We start from the raw sequence: 20,878 nt of genomic DNA, 5'->3' as shown, positions 1-20,878 counted from the left end.
AACACTGTCATGTTTTAATATTTTTGCAAATTTAAGTTTTAACATTGAAACAAGCTACCCACCAAGTTTTAGGTCATAATATGGCCATTTGACCACTGAAACAGTTAATCGAGTCCAAAAAAAAAAAAAAAAGACCAATTCGCCGAGATCTCGCCGAGATTTCGAACCTTGGACCATACTACCCCAACGATTTTGACAAAAAACCTATGGCTGTTGCTGTTCCTTGTGAGATGCAGAAATCTCTGGTGAGGTGCTGGCAAAGACCTAAGGTGGGAAGCCTTGGCTATATCTTTTCCTTCTTCTTATTCTCTTCTCTGGTTTTGGAACCCCTCTAGTAAGCATATCAGTTTGGTCTCAAGTCAAGTACTACTGCTTTGTTACTCTTACTCTTTGTTGACTCTTGATGCCATATTCATATTACATGCTACCGTTACACATGTTGATTTATACATGCTTACGGTCGCTATTTCTCTCATTAATGGTCAGCGGCTGTAGAGTGTTTAATGCAGATGCCTTGGTTTTGCTGGATCAAACCGACCCACTATGGAGGCCTAAACCAAGATGCAACCAACCCTAACCGGGTTGGTCTTGCAAGGGTTGGTAGTTGATAATTAGGGAAGCAATCTTTATATATTTGATTCCCTTTGTTTTAGAAGTAGATACGTATAGGTTTCCTTTGGAATTATTTAATTTCTATTTTTAGAGTAGTTTCCTTTCAATTTGTTTCTATTAATTGTTTTAATTTCTTTTATATTGGATATGTAATCAATGGAGCAGTTCAGATTTAGACTTTGAAGTTTGAGTGGAATAATTTTTGAGAGCCTGCGTGACTGTGGCTTTGTGTGATTTCCCCTTCCTTTCCATTATTGCCTTCTTCTTTTTTATTCTCCTCCTCCTCCTCCTCCTCCTTATCATTCTTTCTCTTGCTTGTCGAACCTCTATTTCTGGCGATAGTTGCAGCACCAAAAAAGTGGATTGATCTCCCTCACTCTTGAACTGCTTGGACTGAAACTTTGGTTGAGGGTTCTCTACCTATAGGTGACCGAAACCCTGGAGTATCACTTCCTGGATCTAATGTAGTACTATATTTGAAAAAATCAAAATAGTAGCCAGTTGATAAGGATCTATGCTCAAAGGATAGTCCAAATGCAAATAATGAAGACTATGAGTGAAATAAGACATCAACTATGGAGGGAAAACGATAAAATAACTGTGAGAGGCAAAATAGTAATTCCTAGCCCAAAATTAGGGTTCAGAAATTAGGGTAATAAAACGCAAACAATCTCTGATTTCAATAATTAACTTGAATCAACAAACGGAAGCAAAACAGTAACTATTTGAACAGAAAACAGTAACCTTTTCCAGATCTTGAGAAGGGAAGGGCAGAATTGGTATATTATAAATATCTCAAGATCAAGCCATCAGAAAGGGCCCAAATTTGAATCGATCTCCAAATTAAGGTTCTTGAATGCTTGGTCATAATTTGAATTTGATCAGATGGCTAAATTGCTTAATCTGAAAAAACGTGTGACATCCAAACTTCTAGAAGACTTGAAGAAATTCAAGGAAAACTTGAAGAGCAATACTTACTTGTTGCTGGATGAAGAAGATGATGAAAGAATAAATAAGAAAGAATGATTGAGATGGGATCAATAAGGGTGGGATGGCTACCTCAGCTTGGGCCTATCATCCACATCTATCTCAGTCGTTGAAGAATTATTTTTTAGAATTTTAGGAGCACAAAGCTGCAATTTCATAAACAAATTCGTGTCCAATGCTGTAGCCACTTACAAACTTATATAGAAGACTCAAAACTGACTCAAACACAAAAAAGGAAAGGCCTAACCCAATCCTTAACTAGTTGGGAAACCTAAACTGAGTAGAAAACTGAAGTAACAAAGAAAATAAACTCAAAACAGAAGTCTAACTAAACTAATGAATTAAATCTCGTTTTTCTACTTTCTATCTATATTTTAGGTCCATTAAAGTGGTCTGTTACAAAGAAAACCCATGGAATTAAAGGCCCAACACCTGTGTTACCCAACCCAAGGCTCATTTCCAATAAAATAAGCCCATTAAGTGACTTATCTGAATTAGGAACTCCTCTTGCTGTGTGAATCAACCAACTTACAGATTTGGTCTCTGCTTATTGATGCCAAAGTCCCCCTAGACCTCCCATCCCTTCGCAAGACCACTGCTTCCCTCCCGACGAAAGCTTTGCCGACCTTCGCTGCTAGCAGTGTTGCACAACAATCTCCCATGCACTGCCCCCATCACCCCCATTGCAATCCCTCCGATGACCCATCCTCCCTGCTGCGGCGTTGCATGAGGATGGGTTGTCATGGGTAAAGTTGGAAATATATATAAAAAAAAAAGAATAAGAAAAATGGTTAACTAACAGTATCCTTATTCAGGTACCCCAAATATAATATTTCAAATGTGAGGTGCAGGTACCCTAGAGTCCTAGATGTAGATATTGTAAAACAGTAGGTACCTCGGCTGTAATTTACCCAAGAAAATAAAAAAAAAGGAAAAAAGAGGAGCACATAACCATGAAGCATCACAGTTACTCTTTGGTGTGTAATTGCATTGTTCCCCCATGGTTGATAAAAAGATTGCCTGAATTTTGAAGTGGGAGTAATTGGTTATTTGTAAGTATTAACCTAAACTAAGGGTCACTATCCTCGAGAAAAAAAAGAGAGGATGTTTCTCTTAGAAAATTTCTATAAAATTGAAAAAGATTAAATATGTGTGTTAACACGAAGTGGTGATTATGTTTTCTTCAATTTGGTTTGAGAATGCAATTTACAAGAGGTTCGGGGAAGATGGATGATTGCAGTTAGAAGGACCTGTCGATGAGACAGGGGGGGGGGGAAGTCATTGAGGCGGGAAAAAGGCTTGTACAGTTGATCCAAAATCTGTAGATGGGGCTTACTGAAGATTTGAGAATGGCGAGGAGGTTAAGGTTGTTGATGTCAAGTAGGGGCCCTAATTAGTGGATGGTGTATTTGAATGGAATAGGGATTGGTGATGTTTTGTCATTCTCGTTAACTTACACTCCCTTGCCATGTCAAGGATCTGGACAGAGTATCTCAAAATTCAAAGTTCAAATTTCTGCTCCAAAACAAATCACAATAAAGTGAACATAGTTCTATGATTTTGGACCCTTTAGTTTTTCTGTCATACATTATATTCTTGAACTTTTTGCTTAGTATTGTTGTTGATCGTGTTTTATATATTATTACTATGATTATTAAGTTCTCATCTTTTTCCCTGCTCCACCCCTGCCCAAAGCACTTTTGTGCTTGTTCCATTTGGAAAGTTTCAGGCTTTTAGTACACAATGATTAAAAATGTGTTTATCTGACCAACTTCTTATGTTCTCATCAGGTATCATCTGATCACTATGCCATTGGTCTGAAGATACTGAATCAGCTTGTGTCTGAGATGAATCAGGTTTGCCTTTTTAGTTGGCATTGTTCTAGAGAATAATTGCGATCTAAAGTTCTAAGCTATTGTATCTGCTCTAACAATTGTAACCAAGATCAAGGTCCATCTGAAGTGTAATTTTTGATGCATGCTGCTAGCTAGGTATATACAGTTGCAAACCAGCTTTGTCTACCACAATGTTTAACTGCTGTTTCTTGTGCTCAGTTACTTCCAATACGTTTAGGTCAGCTAGTAATATGTACATGAGGGTTGGCAAATGGGTTTCTGATAAATTCTGTGTTTGGGTTGTCGGAGTTTGTTCTCCTGGTCCTGGGTATTTAGAGTTTTATTTAAGAGATGGGGGGAAATTAGATATTGATGGGAAGCAATCTATGATGCTCGGGTTTAGCATTCCTAATTTCTTTAGGGTGTAATCACCCATTGATTAGGTTAAAATTTTATTCTCATGGTTAGATGGCAGTGGAAAGGTTCCATAGGTAAGGCTTCCACTGATCTGATGGCGATTTTAATCCTTATAACTAGATGGTTCTGGGGTGGAAATGCCATCCTGTTTGGACTCCAACACTCAAACATTGCATTGTAATTTATTGGTTTTTTATCTATGTTTTGTGCTTGATATCAATTTCTGGTTTGGACTGTTTCGAATTGGCTTGCTGTGTTTTGTTAACTAAAGGGTATTATTCATGTGAGAAAGTCAATGGCACCAACAAGTACCTGTGTAGATCTAGAGAAGAAGAAGAGGAATAATGAGAAGGAAGAAGGAAGAAGGAAGAAGGAAGAAGGAAGAAGGAAGAAGGAAGAAGAGAAGCTGATCGGTTAGGGTGTTAGGATACCCTAATGGGTCACAAGGTTTATATTTATAACATAAATATGATGGTTGATTACAATAAACTCCTCAGCATATGAGTAATTACTCATATACCCCTAAAATACAGGAAACACTTCAATCATGGTTTAGTGGCCCTATGACCAAGTTAGGTTTTGAAACTTGTCAACCAGCCTATTTTAGGCCTTCTAAACACAGTGAAAATATTGTATTTAAAAATCAAATATAAAATGGTACTTTAACTTTGGACCCTAGGTTTGATGCATTTACGCATCCGTGGGGCAATCCATACCCATCTGGACTGGGCTCCTTCATTCTTGGGCCAGCCCTCCTTGCACTGCCAATCATGACTTTGTAATATGTCCCTTGAGCAACAGTAGCTGGGATGTTGTTATAGAATAAGAACGTGGACATTGCATCACCAAGTTTGTCTCTCTAAAACACCCTAGACTTGCTTTATGGTTCTTTGTCTAATATTCCGCTGCCTGTACGCGAGAGGATCTTATTGAAGAACCTTAATGGGATAATCATGTTGGGCTGGGGGTGCGGCTGCCCTCACTCTGGGTTCTCCTGAAAGGTAAATCCCCTTGCATTTGCTTCTTCCTTTCTCCTGCGGGCCGTGCATCTGACGCAGCTACTCTAGAGCCAAAGCCATGTGCTCCTTTCCCCATCTCTACCTGCCTAACCCTCTCCATCTGATGTGAGAGCCTCCCTAGCTTGTTGGTACTGTCTCCACTTTGCTTGCATTTCATAATCATCAAGCTTGTAATCATTGTTAGAGTCATTAGAAGCAGCCCCTGTTGTTCATGGTTGTCTCTCTAAGCCCGCCTCTTCATACTCTTCTTCTGCCTTCTTTAGTCTTCCTCCCTTTGAAGTGTTTAGACATGGCCTGTTGCACCTAATAAGAAACTTTGGTGCATTTTTCCCCATCACTTGCCCACTAGCAAAATGTTGCTTCAATATAGTGGCCCCTCTAAAAATTTTGCATTTTCCTACAAACCTACATCTTAACTTTTTCTTGTCATTTCCTATTGGCTCTCCGTGCAACCATGCTATATCTCAACCTCTGGCTTTGAAGGCCATCTCCTCCTGTATTGGCAATGGTGCCGAGGTATATCTACTCCTCTGGTCTAGGCCGATCTGCCACTGTTGCTTCCATCATCTCTGATAATGGATGGTCTCCCCTTCCTCTCCTCCCCCCTCCTGGATCTGTGGTCCTCTCTCCCTCCCCTCCCCCTGGGTCACAGGGGCAGAGAGGACAAGATTATCTGGATCCCATTTGCCACTGGATCCTTCACTTCTGCCTCTGCTTAGGACTTTATTAGATCCAAAGGGCTTCTAGCCCCTTGGTGGAACATCATTTGGTTCAAAGGCCACATCCCCTGCTACAACTTTACGACCTGGCGTGCAATCTCCAACTGCCTTCCTACGCAATCTTTCCTCATTTACTGACACATTCCTGCTCCCCCTTCTTTCTGTCTATGTTGGAATGGAAATGAGGATGTCAATCACCTATTCTTTCCCTATCCCTTTTCCACCTATGTTTGGAAGAGAGTGCTCCTTAAGTGCTGGCCTTCTAGAAGAATCATCCTCCCTTTTGCTAAAGAATGGATCTGGATCGACATGACCTTTGCCGGTGCATCTATTTGTGATACTATAGGGAAGCTTGCTTTCTGTGTCACCATCAACCATATTTGGATGGAGAGAAATCTTTGTAAATGGACTTCCTACTCTCGATCATTCGACATGATTTGGAAAGCCATCTTCTTTGATATCACCTCCAATATGAGATCCCTCCATCATCGTACCGTCCAAAACACCCCAAGGAACAAGCTCATTGTTGTCTCCTGGGGCCTCCCGTCTTCTATCATTTTCCCCACCCCTCCTCCATAGACTGGTTTAGTTTTGTTCGGGCCTCTTGCGGTGTTGTGCCAAGGCTTGTTTGTTTGTTTGTTCTGTTTTGCTTCATCGGGCAAGTTGGCCCTCCCCCCCCCCGGCCCCAATTCACCCTTGTATATTCTTCTACTTCTTGGTAATGAATTTATTTCTTCATAAAAAAAAATTGCTACATCACTCACCTCCACCTTCAGCCATTATGTAGCAATATTAAACCTTTTTTCATTGTTACATAAAACATTGCATGTATTATTAACTATTCAACATCATTTCAAAGTTCTAAAACAACAATATAGGTATTTCCTATTTTTTCCCCAACACTTGTATTGTTTTCATAATTAAAAATATTTTTATGTTAAAAATAAAAGAATAATACCATAGTTAATAAAATATTATAATGGAACGAAATAAAAGTCATCATTTTCAAGTTGAAATACAGTAACAATGCTTTCATTAATTTTAAACAATTTTTAAACCAAAACAAATTCACCCCCCCTTTTGGATTTTCCTTTACTTTTTAAAATAATTTTAAATTTCAGAAATGAAAATAAATAGTTTCCTAACTGAAAAAAAGTGACTCCATGAGACCTGTAGGTTGACCAACAGTGTCGAACATACATAAAAATGAGAACCAAATAATGACTATTAACTCTATTTTTTTTTCCAGAAAAATAAAAAATAATTAGAAAACAGAAAATGCAAACGAACTCTTATCACGTCATGGATCGGGCAACATTGTTTAACATATAAAAACTTTAATCCCATCAGCCAAGTATGTTTCATCATTTATTTTGCAAAAAAAAAAAAAAAAAAAAAAAAAAAGTTTTTTAGAAATTTTTGTTACCTTCAAGTGTCGTTGGGCAGAAAAGTTACTCCAAATGTTGTTGTTGGTCTGTCAATCCACTTGTTCCAAGCTCCTTTGGCATGATTTGCCCAAAAATAGCGGCAAAAATCAAATTTGGAGTGTGTTCTTCAAAACAGGGCAAGAGGAGTTGAGTTCACCGATGTTGGGTCGAAATTTCAACCTAATTTAATTGAGATGATGCTTTTATATAGGGTCATGTGGGTGGTTTTGATTGAGGCGACGACACAAAAAATAGTACCGACGAAATCTCGGTGGAGATTTTGTATATTTTGTGTATCTTACATGGTTTCGACTCATTGAGACCTCGAACCGTGACTACAATTAATACCAAAATATACCCTATGGTATATAACTTCAACACTCTCTCAAGTTGGAGCATAAATCCCATGCCCCAGCTTGGAACAACCTTAAAGAAATACATTGTTGAATAAGGCTTTGGCAAACAACTCACCAAGTTGATTCGTAGAATTGACAAACGGAATGGAGATCAACTTCCTGGTCACGACATCTCTCGTAAAATGACAATCAACTTCAATATGCTTGGTCCATTTATTGAAGGTAGTATTACTAGCTATGTAGATAGTTGTTTGATTAATGACTATCACAATACATGTCAATAGGCTTGCTGATCAGAAAACGGTTCTCCAAAAAAACTGATCTTAACCACATTAATTCAGCTGCAGTATGAACCAGCTTTATGCTTAGCTTCAGCATTCGACCTAGCCACTATAATTTGTTTCTTACTCTTCCAAGTTACAAGATTACCACCAACAAACGTATGGTAACTAGTGGTAGGCCTCGTGTCACCTTCAGCAAATGCCTAGTAGGCTTCAAAATAACTAATATGATCAATATGGTTATGAGGTTTATAAATGAGGCCCTTTCTTGGAGCACCCTTGATACATCTCAAAATACGACATGCTGCCTCCTAGTGAACCTGTTTGAGTTTCTCAATGAAGTGCAACCATGGTTCAAGATCTCGACGAGAACTCGTTTTTTGAAAATAACGAGATGAACTATAGGCGAGGTGAGACATTTGCCACTTGACTCGGTATCGGTCTAGTTTTGATCCAAACTTGGCCCAACCAAGGCATATAAAGCAAGGCTTCGACCCAAATGAAGAGAGATCTCACTGGTTTCGCCTGGATCTCACTGGTTTCGACTCTTGGAGCTATATTTTGGGAGAAAATCACCATAAAGCTGTTGATTAGGTGTTTCTTCTTGGAGATTTTCCTTGTTACAGTCATTGATGCAAAGATTTTCAACCTTGGTGGTGATTTTTCTTCTCAAGAACCCTATTAAGGTAAAATTTCTTCCCAAACCCATATTTTTCATAGAAACATCATCAAATCTTGTTTTTGGCCATTGATTTTTTTTATATGTGATGCTACTAAGTGTGATCTATAGATTTATGGAAGAAAAATATTTTTTTGTTTGTAAAATAATTTTTTTATTTTCTGTTTAAATAAATACTTTTCTTGCAAAAATAAAATTGAAAAAAAATATGATTTATATATGATGTTAGGTACTCAATTTTTTTATATGATGCTCACCAAAGGCTGATCTACAGTCTCATGGTGTCTATTTTTTTTTTTCTAGTCAAGAAATTAATTAATGTTTTTTTTTTTTGAAATATATAGTATATAATGATTACAGAAAAATAAAAAAATATGAAAAAAATTTCTGTTTTGTATGGAAGATTACTTTAATGTAGTGTAAATATTGTTAGTGTATTTTGAAACGAAAATTCACTATACTATACTTTATTATTAACTATGATATTATTATTAATAAAAAATATGATTTAAAATTAAGAAAAAATGATAAAAAGTAGGAGATTAATATATAATAGATATATGATATTGAATAGCTCTTAATGCATTCTTTAATATAGTATTGATGTTGTATAGTTACTAATTCATGCACGTAGACTCATATGTAATAATGTTGAAGTTGGGGCACAATTTCTAGTATTGGAGGTGGAGATATTGCATGGTTACATGGAGATCCAATGTCAGATGACAAAAAAAAAATCAAGGTGTAGGTATTGTAAGAAAATGATAAATTCTGGAGGTGCTGCTAGGTTGAAGCAACATTTGGCTGGGGGGTACAAGGATGTTGCCAAATGCCCCCAAGCTTCATATGAAGTGCAAAAACAAGTGCAGTGGAGCCTACACGGTGGAAGTTTAAAGAGGACAGAGAAACAAAGGTTGGATCAAGAATTCGATGAGGCAGTCTTAGAGAGGCAACCAACAACAATGGATGTTGACTCTGATGACTCTGATTCTGATAGTGAATATAGGCTAGATCGAGGTATGACAAGGGCAGAGTGGAGATAATTGCAACAAGTTAAGGTAGCAAGCAGGATCTCTCATAAAATGGAAAAGGTTAGACAGGTAAAGATGAAGAGAGGAGTAGGTGGCTTTGGTTCTAGAGCAGTTGCTGTTGCACAGATGTTCCTCCCATAGAGGAAAGAAGGAATAAGAAGTAGAGGAATGTAGATGTGCCTTATAGGAGAACTTAGAGTGTGAGGGCTGCCACACCCTCATCACCACCCCCAAGACAGCATGATGAGCCTGATGAGGTCCTGAGGCAAGACCTCTGATATATAGACAATAGGAATACAAGACAAAGAACTATGAAGCAAGTATGGGGTACATGGAAACAACTTGAGGATGCTATGTCAAAAAGATTTTTCTATAATAGCATCCCAGCTAGTGCTGCATACGGGACATATTACCAGTCCATGATTGACACTGCTGGAAGGGCTGGTCTAGGAACAAAGGGGCCCACTCTTTATGAGATGAGATGAGATGATGAATGTTTATTTGCCTCATCAAAAGGAGTTGGATGAGTATATTAATGGCTTGAAGACTCAGTGGGAACGATATGGAGTTATTGTGATGTATGATGGTTGGACTAGACCAACTAGACAGTCCATCAACTTCATGGTGTATTGTGATGGGAAGACTCTCTTTTTAAAGTTTGTTGATGCATCCATAGAGAAGAATGATGCAAGCCATGCAATGTACTTATGCAAGTTATTAAAGGATGTTGTTACAGAGGTGGGGCCTGAGAATGTTATTCAAATTGTGTTAGACAATGGGAGCAACTTAAAAAAAGCGGGGGAGAGACTGACGAATAGGAAGAGCAAACGGATTCACATTTTCTGGACACCATGTAGCCCACTAAATTGACTTAATGCTTAAAGACATGGGGAAGAAGTCTTTGGTATCAGGTGTGGTCGAACGGGTAAGACAAGTGATGACATTTGTTTAGAACCATGGATATTCTCTATCTTTGTCGAGAGAAAAATGAGGTGGAGATTTGGTAAGACCAGACATTACCCGATTTGCAACCAACTACATTGCTTTGAAGTGCTTTCAGGATAAGATGGTTGGTTTGAGATCCATATTTTCCAGTGAGGAGTGGTTTTTGGATGGAGGGAATTGGGTTCGCTAGGTGGTAGGGCAGCACAGGCCACCATCTCTAGTGAACAATTCTGGAAGGATGTGAAGAAGGTCCTTTTTATATTTGGCCCAGTTGTAACTGTCTTGAGATTGGTAGACTCAGAGAGGCAGCTTACCTTGCCATATGTGTATGCTGTAATGGAGAAGATGAATGAGAAGGTGAGAGCATCCATTCTTAGATGTGCAAAATCTTAGATAAAAATGATTAAGGAGAGATGGGGGAAACATTTGATGCATCCATTGCATAAAGCTGGAGAGTTTATAAACTTAACTATAGTCCAAGTTAAAGTTACTTTGCATTCAATAACAAGTTATTTATGGAATTTTTGCAGCGTATTATCTCAATCCTAGGCTCCACTATAACTACAATCTAGGAATGGATGATGTATTGTTAGAAGCAGTGGAACTTGTGGTGGCAAAGTTGGTCCCTAAACCTGATCTACATGCAACATGCAACACTGAGGTGGGTTAATGTTTGAAATATGTATAGTTTCCTAAGTCTTAATGAATTCCCTATTGTGTACTAATTTGTATTCAATGTTTGAAATATGTATAGATAAAGGAATTCAGGGATGCTACTAGGAGTTTTGGTTGGGTAGCGGCAGTGGCTGGAAGACAAAGTATTGCCCCTGGTGAATGGTGGGTCCTCTATGGAAAAGATGCACCTAACTTGAGGAAGATAGTAATCCAGGTGCTCTCCTAAACTTGTTCTGTATCTGGATGTGAGTGCTGGATCCACACCAAGAGTTGGAACCGAATGGGTTACGAAAAGCTACAACAGTTAGTGTTTGTGCATTACAATATGAGATTGAAGATGTAGCACATACGTTAAGGCATGGAGGGTAACAGTGAAGTAATTGAACTTGCTCATGTTTTCCAAGAAGACTCAGATGAGGAGGATGATCCCCTATACCAATGGGTGAAGGATAGAGGTGAGTCACTTATGGATTGGCCTGGGAGTAGGCCTGACCCCGTGGTAGCTAGCCAGATGGGTACTGACGTGGATGAGTATATGTATGAAGAGGGCCGTGTGCTTTCACAGGTATCCAGGCCTTCCGAGTCCCAAGCTACTGGGGTTGATGTGGGGTTTGAGACTGTTTGGTCATGGTCAGTGATGATGATGATGGTGGTGCAGGACTTGGTGGTGGTGGTAGTAGTGGAGTCCATGATGGTGATGGTGATGGTAATGATGGTGGTGATGGGGGGATGTGCGAGTGGTACCATTACATTGAACCGGAGCAAGAGCTGGTGCGGTTCACAGGAGAGACTCAGTTCACTCATGCCACACAAGACATGGACCACGGCGCATCACGCACGTTCCCCCGCACCTTACAAGAGAGGCTCATATCGTCGATTCATAGTTGGTGGAGAGGAGCAGGATAGCGTGGACTCTGGTCATCTCTATTAGGGGCTTAACTGACACTCTAGGAGGCTTAAGCATGAAGAGTGGTATTTGTGGGGAGCAATTGCATGCACCGTCAGCTATATATGGCACAGGGATAACCGGTTCGGACTATAGTCATTATAGTCAATTTGGCCAATTTGGACACCCGCATGCCAGCTCCTTCCCCTCTGCCATTGAGTATGAGGGTCAGTCACGCTCCCACATTGGGCCAGGTTTTGTGGATAGCATCTTCGGGGTTCCAGAGCCCCAATCATACATGCCGGTGCAGGTTTCCATCCGTTAAGCACCAACCAGCTACTATGTATCTCGTTCCAGCTCATTTAGTTTTAGAGATATCTACCCAAGGATTCCAGTTTGTTGGTGATGATGTTTATAAGGCTGCTGTGGCAGACTTTGGGTATTATTTCTGCCATACTATGGCATGGCCACTCTTTGTGATTCAATCAGAGCAGAACATACATCGACATCAGCATCAACAATATGGAGGCTATGATGATACGGCCCAACACTCATTTTAGTACTAAGAGTCTTGGTCTCTAGGATGGAGTCTAAATTTCTAGTTGTCTGCTATATCAGTATATCTATGTTAGTTATTACTAATATATACTTTATACAACGATGTTGTTATTTGTTATGCTAATGTCGCTCATGTTATGTCATTACAATTTTTCAATGTATGTGACTCATCAATCTTCAATAGTAATTAGAAATGATGACTACTATATTCTACTGATTATGTTGTGCCAGAATGATGATTGTGGAAGGTGGTTTGATGAATATATCATGCTAGATGAAGGGTTCGAAGAGTCGCCGACTATTTACATAGGGTACAAAGTCAAAGTACCATTTTGAGTTTGTTTTTAAAAAAACTGATGTTTCCATTGTGTTTAAAATGCCTAAAATAGGGTAAATACACACTTTTAGGGGCTACAAAGGCCATATGCCCACCGAGATGAACGCCAAAAACATACAAGATCTCGGTGAGATCTCCTTTTTTTTTTTTTTAGTGAGATGGGTGGCAAGAATGAGATCTTAAACCTTGAGTGCAAGTGCAAATAGTATGTCAAGCCTAGTCACAGTAATATATATATAATTTTTTTTTTTTTGGGTACGACACAGTAAGATAAATAACTTTACCAATCAATCTTCTACACTGATTGTTGTTTGCAAACTCCTTACTTTTATTTCATGGTAGCTCCAGTCCCCTTACGAAACTTTCGTTATTGGGTTAACCATGCACTTAACATGGCATCATGAAATGATATAGGTCTTGGATTAGAATCTACTAGCCAATCTCAATATTTTTTTAATGGATTACCATTTCAAGTATTCCTCCTATTGGACTCAGGATATGGATGGAATAAATATTCTTTTTTAGGTGTTTTGGAACCTGGATCCGCATGAATAATATATTCGACTTTCCAGTCATATGAGAGGAATCACCTTATTCAATAACTCAAGTAGCAGGAGATGAAGAAGCGAGAAGAGCAGTAGTACCTGTATTGGCTATTGTAGCAGTGGATGAAGTGGATGACTGAGTGTTAACTCTCAAGCTTCTGAACTCGTTTCAGTAACTGATGATAATTATCACGAGACACAGTAACTGATTGACTAAAATTAGATTAAGAAGCATGATTAGTATCAGTATATGACACTTCTGAATTCTCATCAGGGACTGATGTGTTGACATATTACTGCTCACATTGAGCTTTACCTATGCTTTAACCAGCACTTGTCATCTGTACGATTAGTTTTACCCAGTTTTTGTTCATATCCCTCTCTCTATTCTGAGAAGACTCTTATGGTGAGAAATTGACGGTCACTCAATGGTAGATCTTCTCTTCTAGTTATAGGCTTTTAGATTCTTCTTGCTTAGTTCCCTGAAAGCTGAAAGTGAATCCTCTATTCCAGCGGCAACGAGCTCTCATATTCTGATGCACAACCCTCTCTCTTTCAATGTGCAAAGATGCCTCTCTGGAAATTTCAGACCACAAACCCCCACCCTCTACTATTGAGGGATGACCCTATTGTAGGCGGCACCAACACCGTCTCTATGAAGTCAGAAGACATGGAACCGAAATTGTTTTGTGTTCGCTAGGGCAAGAAGTTGTAACGGAGTTTGCTGGAGTAAGGTTGGGCGCCACCCGCACTGCACCCCTTGAAATGCAGAATTGGATGGAGAAGCTGGTGTTCTAGTTGGTACCTTGCGTGATGCAGAATCGAGGCTGAACTGGGTTGACCCATCGGGCAATCTCGACCGAGACGAGTCGGGTCCGATTAGATTTTTGAAATCAATAGGATATTTTAGGAGTTACTTTATTTAGGAAGAATTGAGTTATTTAATTTGGGATGATATGTAATCTTTTATTTTTGGATAGTTCTTAGTCAATTAGGGAGTTACCAATTTAAATTTTATTTGTTTCTAATTTCATTAGTTAGAATTTAGAAAGCAAATTTGAAGTTGCTAATTTTAGTTTTAGATTTTACTAGGCAAGTTTTAATTTTCAATTATTATATAAGGGCATGTAATCCAAGTTATTAGACAGATTGAAAAGATGAATTGAGTTTGAGTATTTAAGAGCCTGCGGGCGTGTGTGTGATTCTTTCCCCTCCTTTCTTAGTGCGATTTCTCCCTCTCCCCTACAATTCTGAGATCCCTCTCAGGGATTTCTTCCTTACCCCTACCGGCCCTCCATCATTGCGACCCTGGGCGATAGTGATTCTATCCTCCCCAGACGTCTTGGGGGTTGAAATATTTTTATGCTGTTAGTCATTCTGAAATATTTTTGTGGGCTAGCCTGTGGCGCAACGGTTAAGCTGCACTATTGCAACATGTTGGTCACAAGTTCGAAACTTGAAAACAGTCTCTCTTGAGGAGCAGAGGGGTTAAGGCTGTGTACATTTGCCCCTTCCAGACTCTGCAGTAGCGGGAGCCTTGTGCACTGGGTTGCTCTTTTTGTGGTTGTTCTGGAACTATCTAATTTGGTATTTATTCTGCAAGTGCATCTGTTTTTTCAGTGTTGAGGCGGTTTGTTTGCACACATTGGACTTTTCTTCCTTGGCAGTTGGTGGATTGACCGAGAGAGAGAGAATGTTTCCCACCCTATGTACCGTGCTAGAGTCCCACCATATTGGTGGGAATTTGGAAGGCGATGGGGTGGTGGACACAAATAGACAAGGAAAACTCACTTCCCAAGGTTAATCGCAATGCTAAAGTGAAGTTACATTATTAAATTCAGCAGAATCAGATCAACAATAACAAGTGTCGATTTGAGCAATTTGACAGCCTATAAGCAATCCTATGTGGACTAGGACTGTATCAGTGACTTGGTAGAACTGAAATTGAAAACAGGAGATGATAGAGAAAATTCTTAATTTCAGTTTTCTGTAATCAAATTCGAAATCAGCCTTATGGAACCTCCCAAACCAAACACTTCTAGACTTCTAGTATGAGTAGGATTGTTTGATTGAAACAGAAAAATCAGAAATCGAAAACTGACTTTGAAAGCAGTTATTTAATGGATGATTGCAGAAAACAGAACTACAATAAAATTATAAACTCACCTCCAATTCAGCAATCTATTGGTGAGTGAACAGAAGAATCGGAATTGCAGGAAACAATATAACAGTACCTTAACCAGAACTAGAGAGAAGAATGATAACTATGGTTTCCCACCAACAAGGGACAGAGTCTCACTGCCCTCCATGGATTTCCCACCCTTAACTGAATCTCACAGAATGCATACTTTCTCAGCAGAAAAAAATAAAGGCTCAAGCCAAAATCTCATTAATCAAATTTGTGTACCAGGTTGTGGCCTCTTACAAACTTACATAGAAAACTAAAAAACAGACACAAACACTTAAAAGAGAAAAGCCTAATCCAATCCTTAACTAATTAGGTAACATAAACCGACTAGAAAACTAAATAACGAACGAAACTTACTCAAAGCAGGATTCTTAACTAAACTAATGAATTAAATATCATTTTCCTTTTTTCTGCCCATATTTTAGGCATATTAAAGTAGCCTATGACAAAAAACACTCATGGGATCAAAGGCCCAACTCATGCATAACCCATCCCAAAGCTTATTTTCAAGAAAATAAGCCCTTTAAGTGACTTATCTGCATTAAATAGTGTGATGGAAACTCAAATAATAAAAAAATTAAGGCAGACTAAAATTCTTCTGTATAGAGATTGGGTGAACATGTTGAGAAGTCAACTGTTTAGTTCAGTAATATTATAAATACTCACGAGTCACTTGGTTTGATCCGTTTTGGGGCAAAGACTCAATAAATTGCCCACAGTGATTTATTATGCAAGTAGGATTCTCAACGATGCACAACTTAATTACACTACCACTGAGAAGGAATTCCTAGTTGTTGTATTCGCTTTAGAGAAGTTCAGGCTAGCTATTTCACTTCCTCCGTTGGTATCAGACATTGTTGTCCCTAGGGAAGAAGAAAAGAGAAGGAGAGAAGGGAAGAAGAAAGAAAGGAAGAGGGCTTCTGCACCTAGGGCTGCTATTGAACAGTTCAGCCAACAGGTATGAAATTTTGCCATGTACAATTGCAGAATTTAAACTGGTTCATCTGAATTCATAATTAGGATTAGGGATTTTAGTCCCAACCAATTAAAGAACTATATTAACTATTTGTATTTTATACTACTTGTGGGCCAGACTATTGACAAAGACTCCTCAATTGAGCCCCCGTAGACCAAAGAAAAAATAGAAAAAAAACGAAAACACTTGTTGATAATCTATGGGCACTACTTGTTTTACATTCTAATGATTTTTTCTTGACAAAATCTTGATTGGTGGTTTTTATAATTTTCTCAACCTCGTTGATCCAGAGCATCCAAGTGCTCCTTTTCTTTGTAAAGTACTACGGAAACCCTATATTCCTTTCAAATGCAAGGCATTAGGAATGGAACTTATAAAAAAAGAAAAACAAAATATGGGCACTTACTAATTGAGGAGGGAGGTGGATATGCTGGTTCTCTCCTTTCATTTTTATGTGTATGGAGGCCGGGAATTTGTTGACCATCTTTTTTCTTGATTGCACCCTTGCCAAAGGGTATGGTGTTAATTTCTGATTTGTTAGCCTGAATCGGACTTTACCTGAATATGCGGTGGGGTTAATGTGGTTTTGGCAAGCTGTTCGTAGCCTTTGGTTTTTCTATGGGAAAGGAATACTTGAGAAAGTGAAGAGGAAGGTGGCTGGGATGTCTGATATTTTTTCAATAATGTTCCCTTGTCTTTTCTCTTTGGTGACTGGGACAATATCATTAAGACTTCATTCTTGAGAGAGAGAGAGAGCGTGGTTTGAATTTTGGAGTCCCACTTTGGGACTGGACTTAATTTGATGGTTAATCTCGTTCGAGTGGCCAAATCCAAGTACAAGATTTCAGTTTCAACTGGAATTTCGGCCTTGTCGAAACCGAGATATACCACTGAAATGGCGCTGAAACGTAACCAAATATGGTCCATTTTGGTTAAAAAAGAAAAAAAAACTCCTCCATTCACATTTCGTATCATTTCGACTAATGTCAAAACTGAAATAGGTTGCCAAAAATTCGACATTTTGGACCGTGGTCAAATCAAGCGAAGGATTAGTCTGGTGAGCCTATTCAACACCGATAAGGGAAGGGAACTCTGTAAGGACCCAGCATTTTTCATGGGTTTGGAATATGCTTTGAGAGAAGGTATCCATGATATTATAGTTGTGGGTAATTTGGATAAACTCTATATTCTTGGAAGAGGTCAGATTCAGAGGTTCCTGGAGGTTTGCTCTCTATATATCAGATCTATGGCTTCCGGGGTTTCAAAAATCGGTGAATCAGATTGGTAATTGGTGGATTCGCCTCAGAATCAGTCGTGATTGATCCCAATTTCTGCCGTTCTGAATCGGAATATTTCTGCCAAGATTCCCCTGATTCGGTGGGTTTTCAGTTCAAATAGCCATATCTGGGGTTCTTGGAACTGATTCCAGCCATTACCGAACTGATCTGAATCGAATTGGCAGGGACCAATTTCTGTTTTTAAAACCCTGACTGCTTCCCATGTGGATTCCCAGATCTGCCAATGAGGTGGCAGACCAGTTGTCTAAGCTAGGTGTCAGTAGCCTCACAGGGAGTTTTTGGGTTTTTATTCCATTGACAGACTAAAATATGTGTCATTGTTATTCTTTTTGTTTCTGATTTTGGTTGTATTTGTCCTTCATGTCATTGGATTGACATGTCTTTGGTGTGGTGAATCTATTATCTTTATCAATAAAATTGATTCTAATGTTATCTATATAAAAATAAATTTTTTTCTTCCATCAGCTCAATTTCCACCTGGCTTTGGAATATATTTTCTGGTGAACCATTTGAATCCTACATGCAATCCAATGGCTCTTGCTTTGCCTTGTATTTCCCTCCCTCCACATTTTCTGATGGCAAGTGGTATTGCTTTCCCCAAGATTTTGTTTCTAGGAACTTTAAGGGATATATGGTGAAGCTCAAAGGAACTTATGCATATTTTTTGCTGTTATCTGAACCTCTGTTAATCACATAAGTTGAACTTTGATTATTTATTCTTTTGCTGTTCAACATCCTTTCTGATTATTCTTACTAAGAAAAAAAAGAAAAAAAAGAAAAGGGAGAAATCCTCTGATTAGTGCTTGTCTTTTTGAACTATTCAGCCTAATTCAGGATTTTCCTTGACGCATCACCGAAGAGTTGCCTGCTCTTTTAGGGATCAGTCCCTCTTTCAAATTTTCCAGATATCGCTTACGTCACTATGCCATCTCAAGAATGATGGTAACTTAATAACTTTTACTTGTGTTTTAGGTGGTGGTTGTTCTAGTTAATTCATTCATTTATTTTTTTGGCTAATTTCTTATTCGTCGCCCTCTTTGTTTTTGTTTAAATTTTCATGGCTCTAAATTTTTTCTGTTTTCTTCTATTTATCCTTCTCCTGTTGCAGTCTCAAGCAGGTTGCAGGAACTTGCACTTTCACTTTCGCTTAAGTGCTTGTCTTATGATTTTGTTGGTACATCTTTGGATGAAAGTTCTGAAGAGTTTGGTACCGTTCAGGTACACATTAGCATTTCTCTTGTTTGATGTTTTTAATATTTAATATGGTACAGCATGAATTCCTTCATACAATTGGAAATTAAAATATATTTTCCTTGTGGGTTTCCTGATAGATCCCCTCTGCTTGGAGGCCAGTCATAGAGGATCCATCGACATTGCAGATCTTTTTTGATTACTATGCAATCACTAAGCCCCCACTCTCAAAGGAGGTTAGAATATTTGTTCTTATAATCTCTTGTACAATAAATGTGTGTTGGATCCAATTGCCACATGTATTTATTCTTTTTTACAAAACTATCTCATTTAGTATAGTCAGCGTCAGCAGGTTATTTTTTCCTTCAATTGTGATTATATGTAATAAGAAAATGCTTGCTTTATATGACGGATAATGTGGATGAGGAATGATAATGGGATGGATTAAATGAGTGACCAGCTCTGCTGCTCCCCAATTGGTTGGTTGTGTTAAAATCTTAGGTTTTGGGTCAAATACGGTTTTGAGAATGCTAATTTCTGGGTTTGGGGTAGTTTAAGTTCTATACCTGATCTGGAGGGTTGCCCTTGATTTCTTTCAAATGATGGCTCATTCTTTCTCATCTCTGTATGATGAGTTTCTGCAAAAGTAGCATGAAATGAAAACTAGAATAACTAGCTTGAAAGATTTACTCAATGATGACACAATGAGGTTGATTGAAGAAAATACTTCAGCATTTCAGGGGAAAATGAAGGACTTGAGTTGTTTTCCTTCCCATCCCTTGCATCTTTTTTAAAAAGAAAAAAGAAAAAAGAGCAAACCAGTGTACGAGGCTCCTGCTACTGCAGTGTATGGGAGGGGGATCTTTTACAGTTTTATTTATTTATTTTTAATTTTTTATTATAATTTGTATATAAGTTTATTTTTCTGGTACAAAAATAAAAAAAATAGGTTGCACAAATAATAATGGAACATAAAGGAAGAAGGAGAAAGCAGTTATGTTGTTAGATTAGAATTTTTGGTGGCTTCTGCTCTCTATGCATAAGAGAAACTTGATTCTGATGACTAGAGGAAATGCAATCCTACTCTTGATTTTTCTGTATGAGGGTGAACAGTCAGACAGATGCTGCATAGAATATAGTTCATTTTGGAGACTTAGGAATCAATGTTGGGTTGTAGGAAATTTGATGGCGGAGGATCAAGAAGCCTGAGACCATAGGCCCTAAGAGTAGAACAGTTAAGCTGAAGCTAAGAGAAACTTAGTTTAGAGCTAGAGATAGAGAGAGAGTGAGAGATGATGCTTGAAAGGGATCTGAAATTGACTGAGGATTCAAATTCAAGACCTAGATTTAGTCAGATATAAAATTAAGAAAAGTAGAAAGTAGAACTGAAAGGGTAATGGAAAGCAGATTCTGAAAATATAGTAAAATGATGAGTTGACAGAGAAGTTGGAAAGAAGCAGAAAATATTGTCTGGTAAAGTAACATATGAAAGAGGGACAGAGAATGACATGACCGTCTAAACTGCATCTGAATCTAACAAAATGTGGAAAGCAGATCCTGTAAGGGTGAAGATATGAAGAACAATTTAGAAGAAAGAGAAGTAATTGATCATCAGAAGGGAGATGCCGATCAAGGAGAGATTTGTATGAGACAAATCAAACAATTTAAACTTTCCATTATCGAACAACGAATCAGAAGATCATGGGTTATTACATCCTTATGTAAATATTGGAGGAGAAAAAATATCCTTATGACTATGATTGGACAACTGTCTATAAAACTGTTCCTTATGTTCCCATACATCTGGTTAACAAGCATAGACAGATTAGATGAGCTTAAGACAAACCCTTGTACGACTATACTTCTAGCATGGCCCCACTATAAGTAATGGTATTTGAAATAATTTTAAAAAATTA

At 38.4% G+C, this 20,878-nt stretch overlaps 1 protein-coding gene and 1 long non-coding RNA gene across 3 annotated transcripts in view; both read left to right on the top strand.

The window, feature by feature from the left end:
- The window catches only part of LOC122094187 (exportin-7-like), a 29,403-nt gene extending 9,974 nt beyond the window's left edge, over positions 1 to 19,429 (top strand). The window contains exons 5-8 of one of the 2 annotated variants that reach the window (XM_042664914.1): positions 3,390 to 3,455; positions 18,596 to 18,713; positions 18,880 to 18,989; positions 19,103 to 19,429. In XM_042664914.1, the coding sequence (XP_042520848.1) occupies positions 3,390 to 3,455; positions 18,596 to 18,713; positions 18,880 to 18,989; positions 19,103 to 19,378 (570 nt within the window). In that variant the 3' untranslated portion in view covers positions 19,379 to 19,429. The remainder of the gene's footprint in view (positions 1 to 3,389; positions 3,456 to 18,595; positions 18,714 to 18,879; positions 18,990 to 19,102) is intronic. The other variant, XM_042664915.1, reaches the window with a different exon arrangement.
- Positions 3,468 to 12,640, top strand: LOC122094189. The gene is made up of 2 exons (XR_006144685.1): positions 3,468 to 10,969; positions 11,063 to 12,640. It is a non-coding gene; the product is annotated as an uncharacterized LOC122094189 (long non-coding RNA).
- Positions 19,430 to 20,878: the final 1,449 nt, after the last annotated feature.

The sequence above is a fragment of the Macadamia integrifolia genome, chromosome 11 (assembly GCF_013358625.1).
Source record: "Macadamia integrifolia cultivar HAES 741 chromosome 11, SCU_Mint_v3, whole genome shotgun sequence".
Classification (NCBI taxonomy): Eukaryota; Viridiplantae; Streptophyta; class Magnoliopsida; order Proteales; family Proteaceae; genus Macadamia; species Macadamia integrifolia.
Note: the sequence above shows the minus strand (reverse complement) of the source record. Positions and strands in the feature narration are given on the sequence as shown.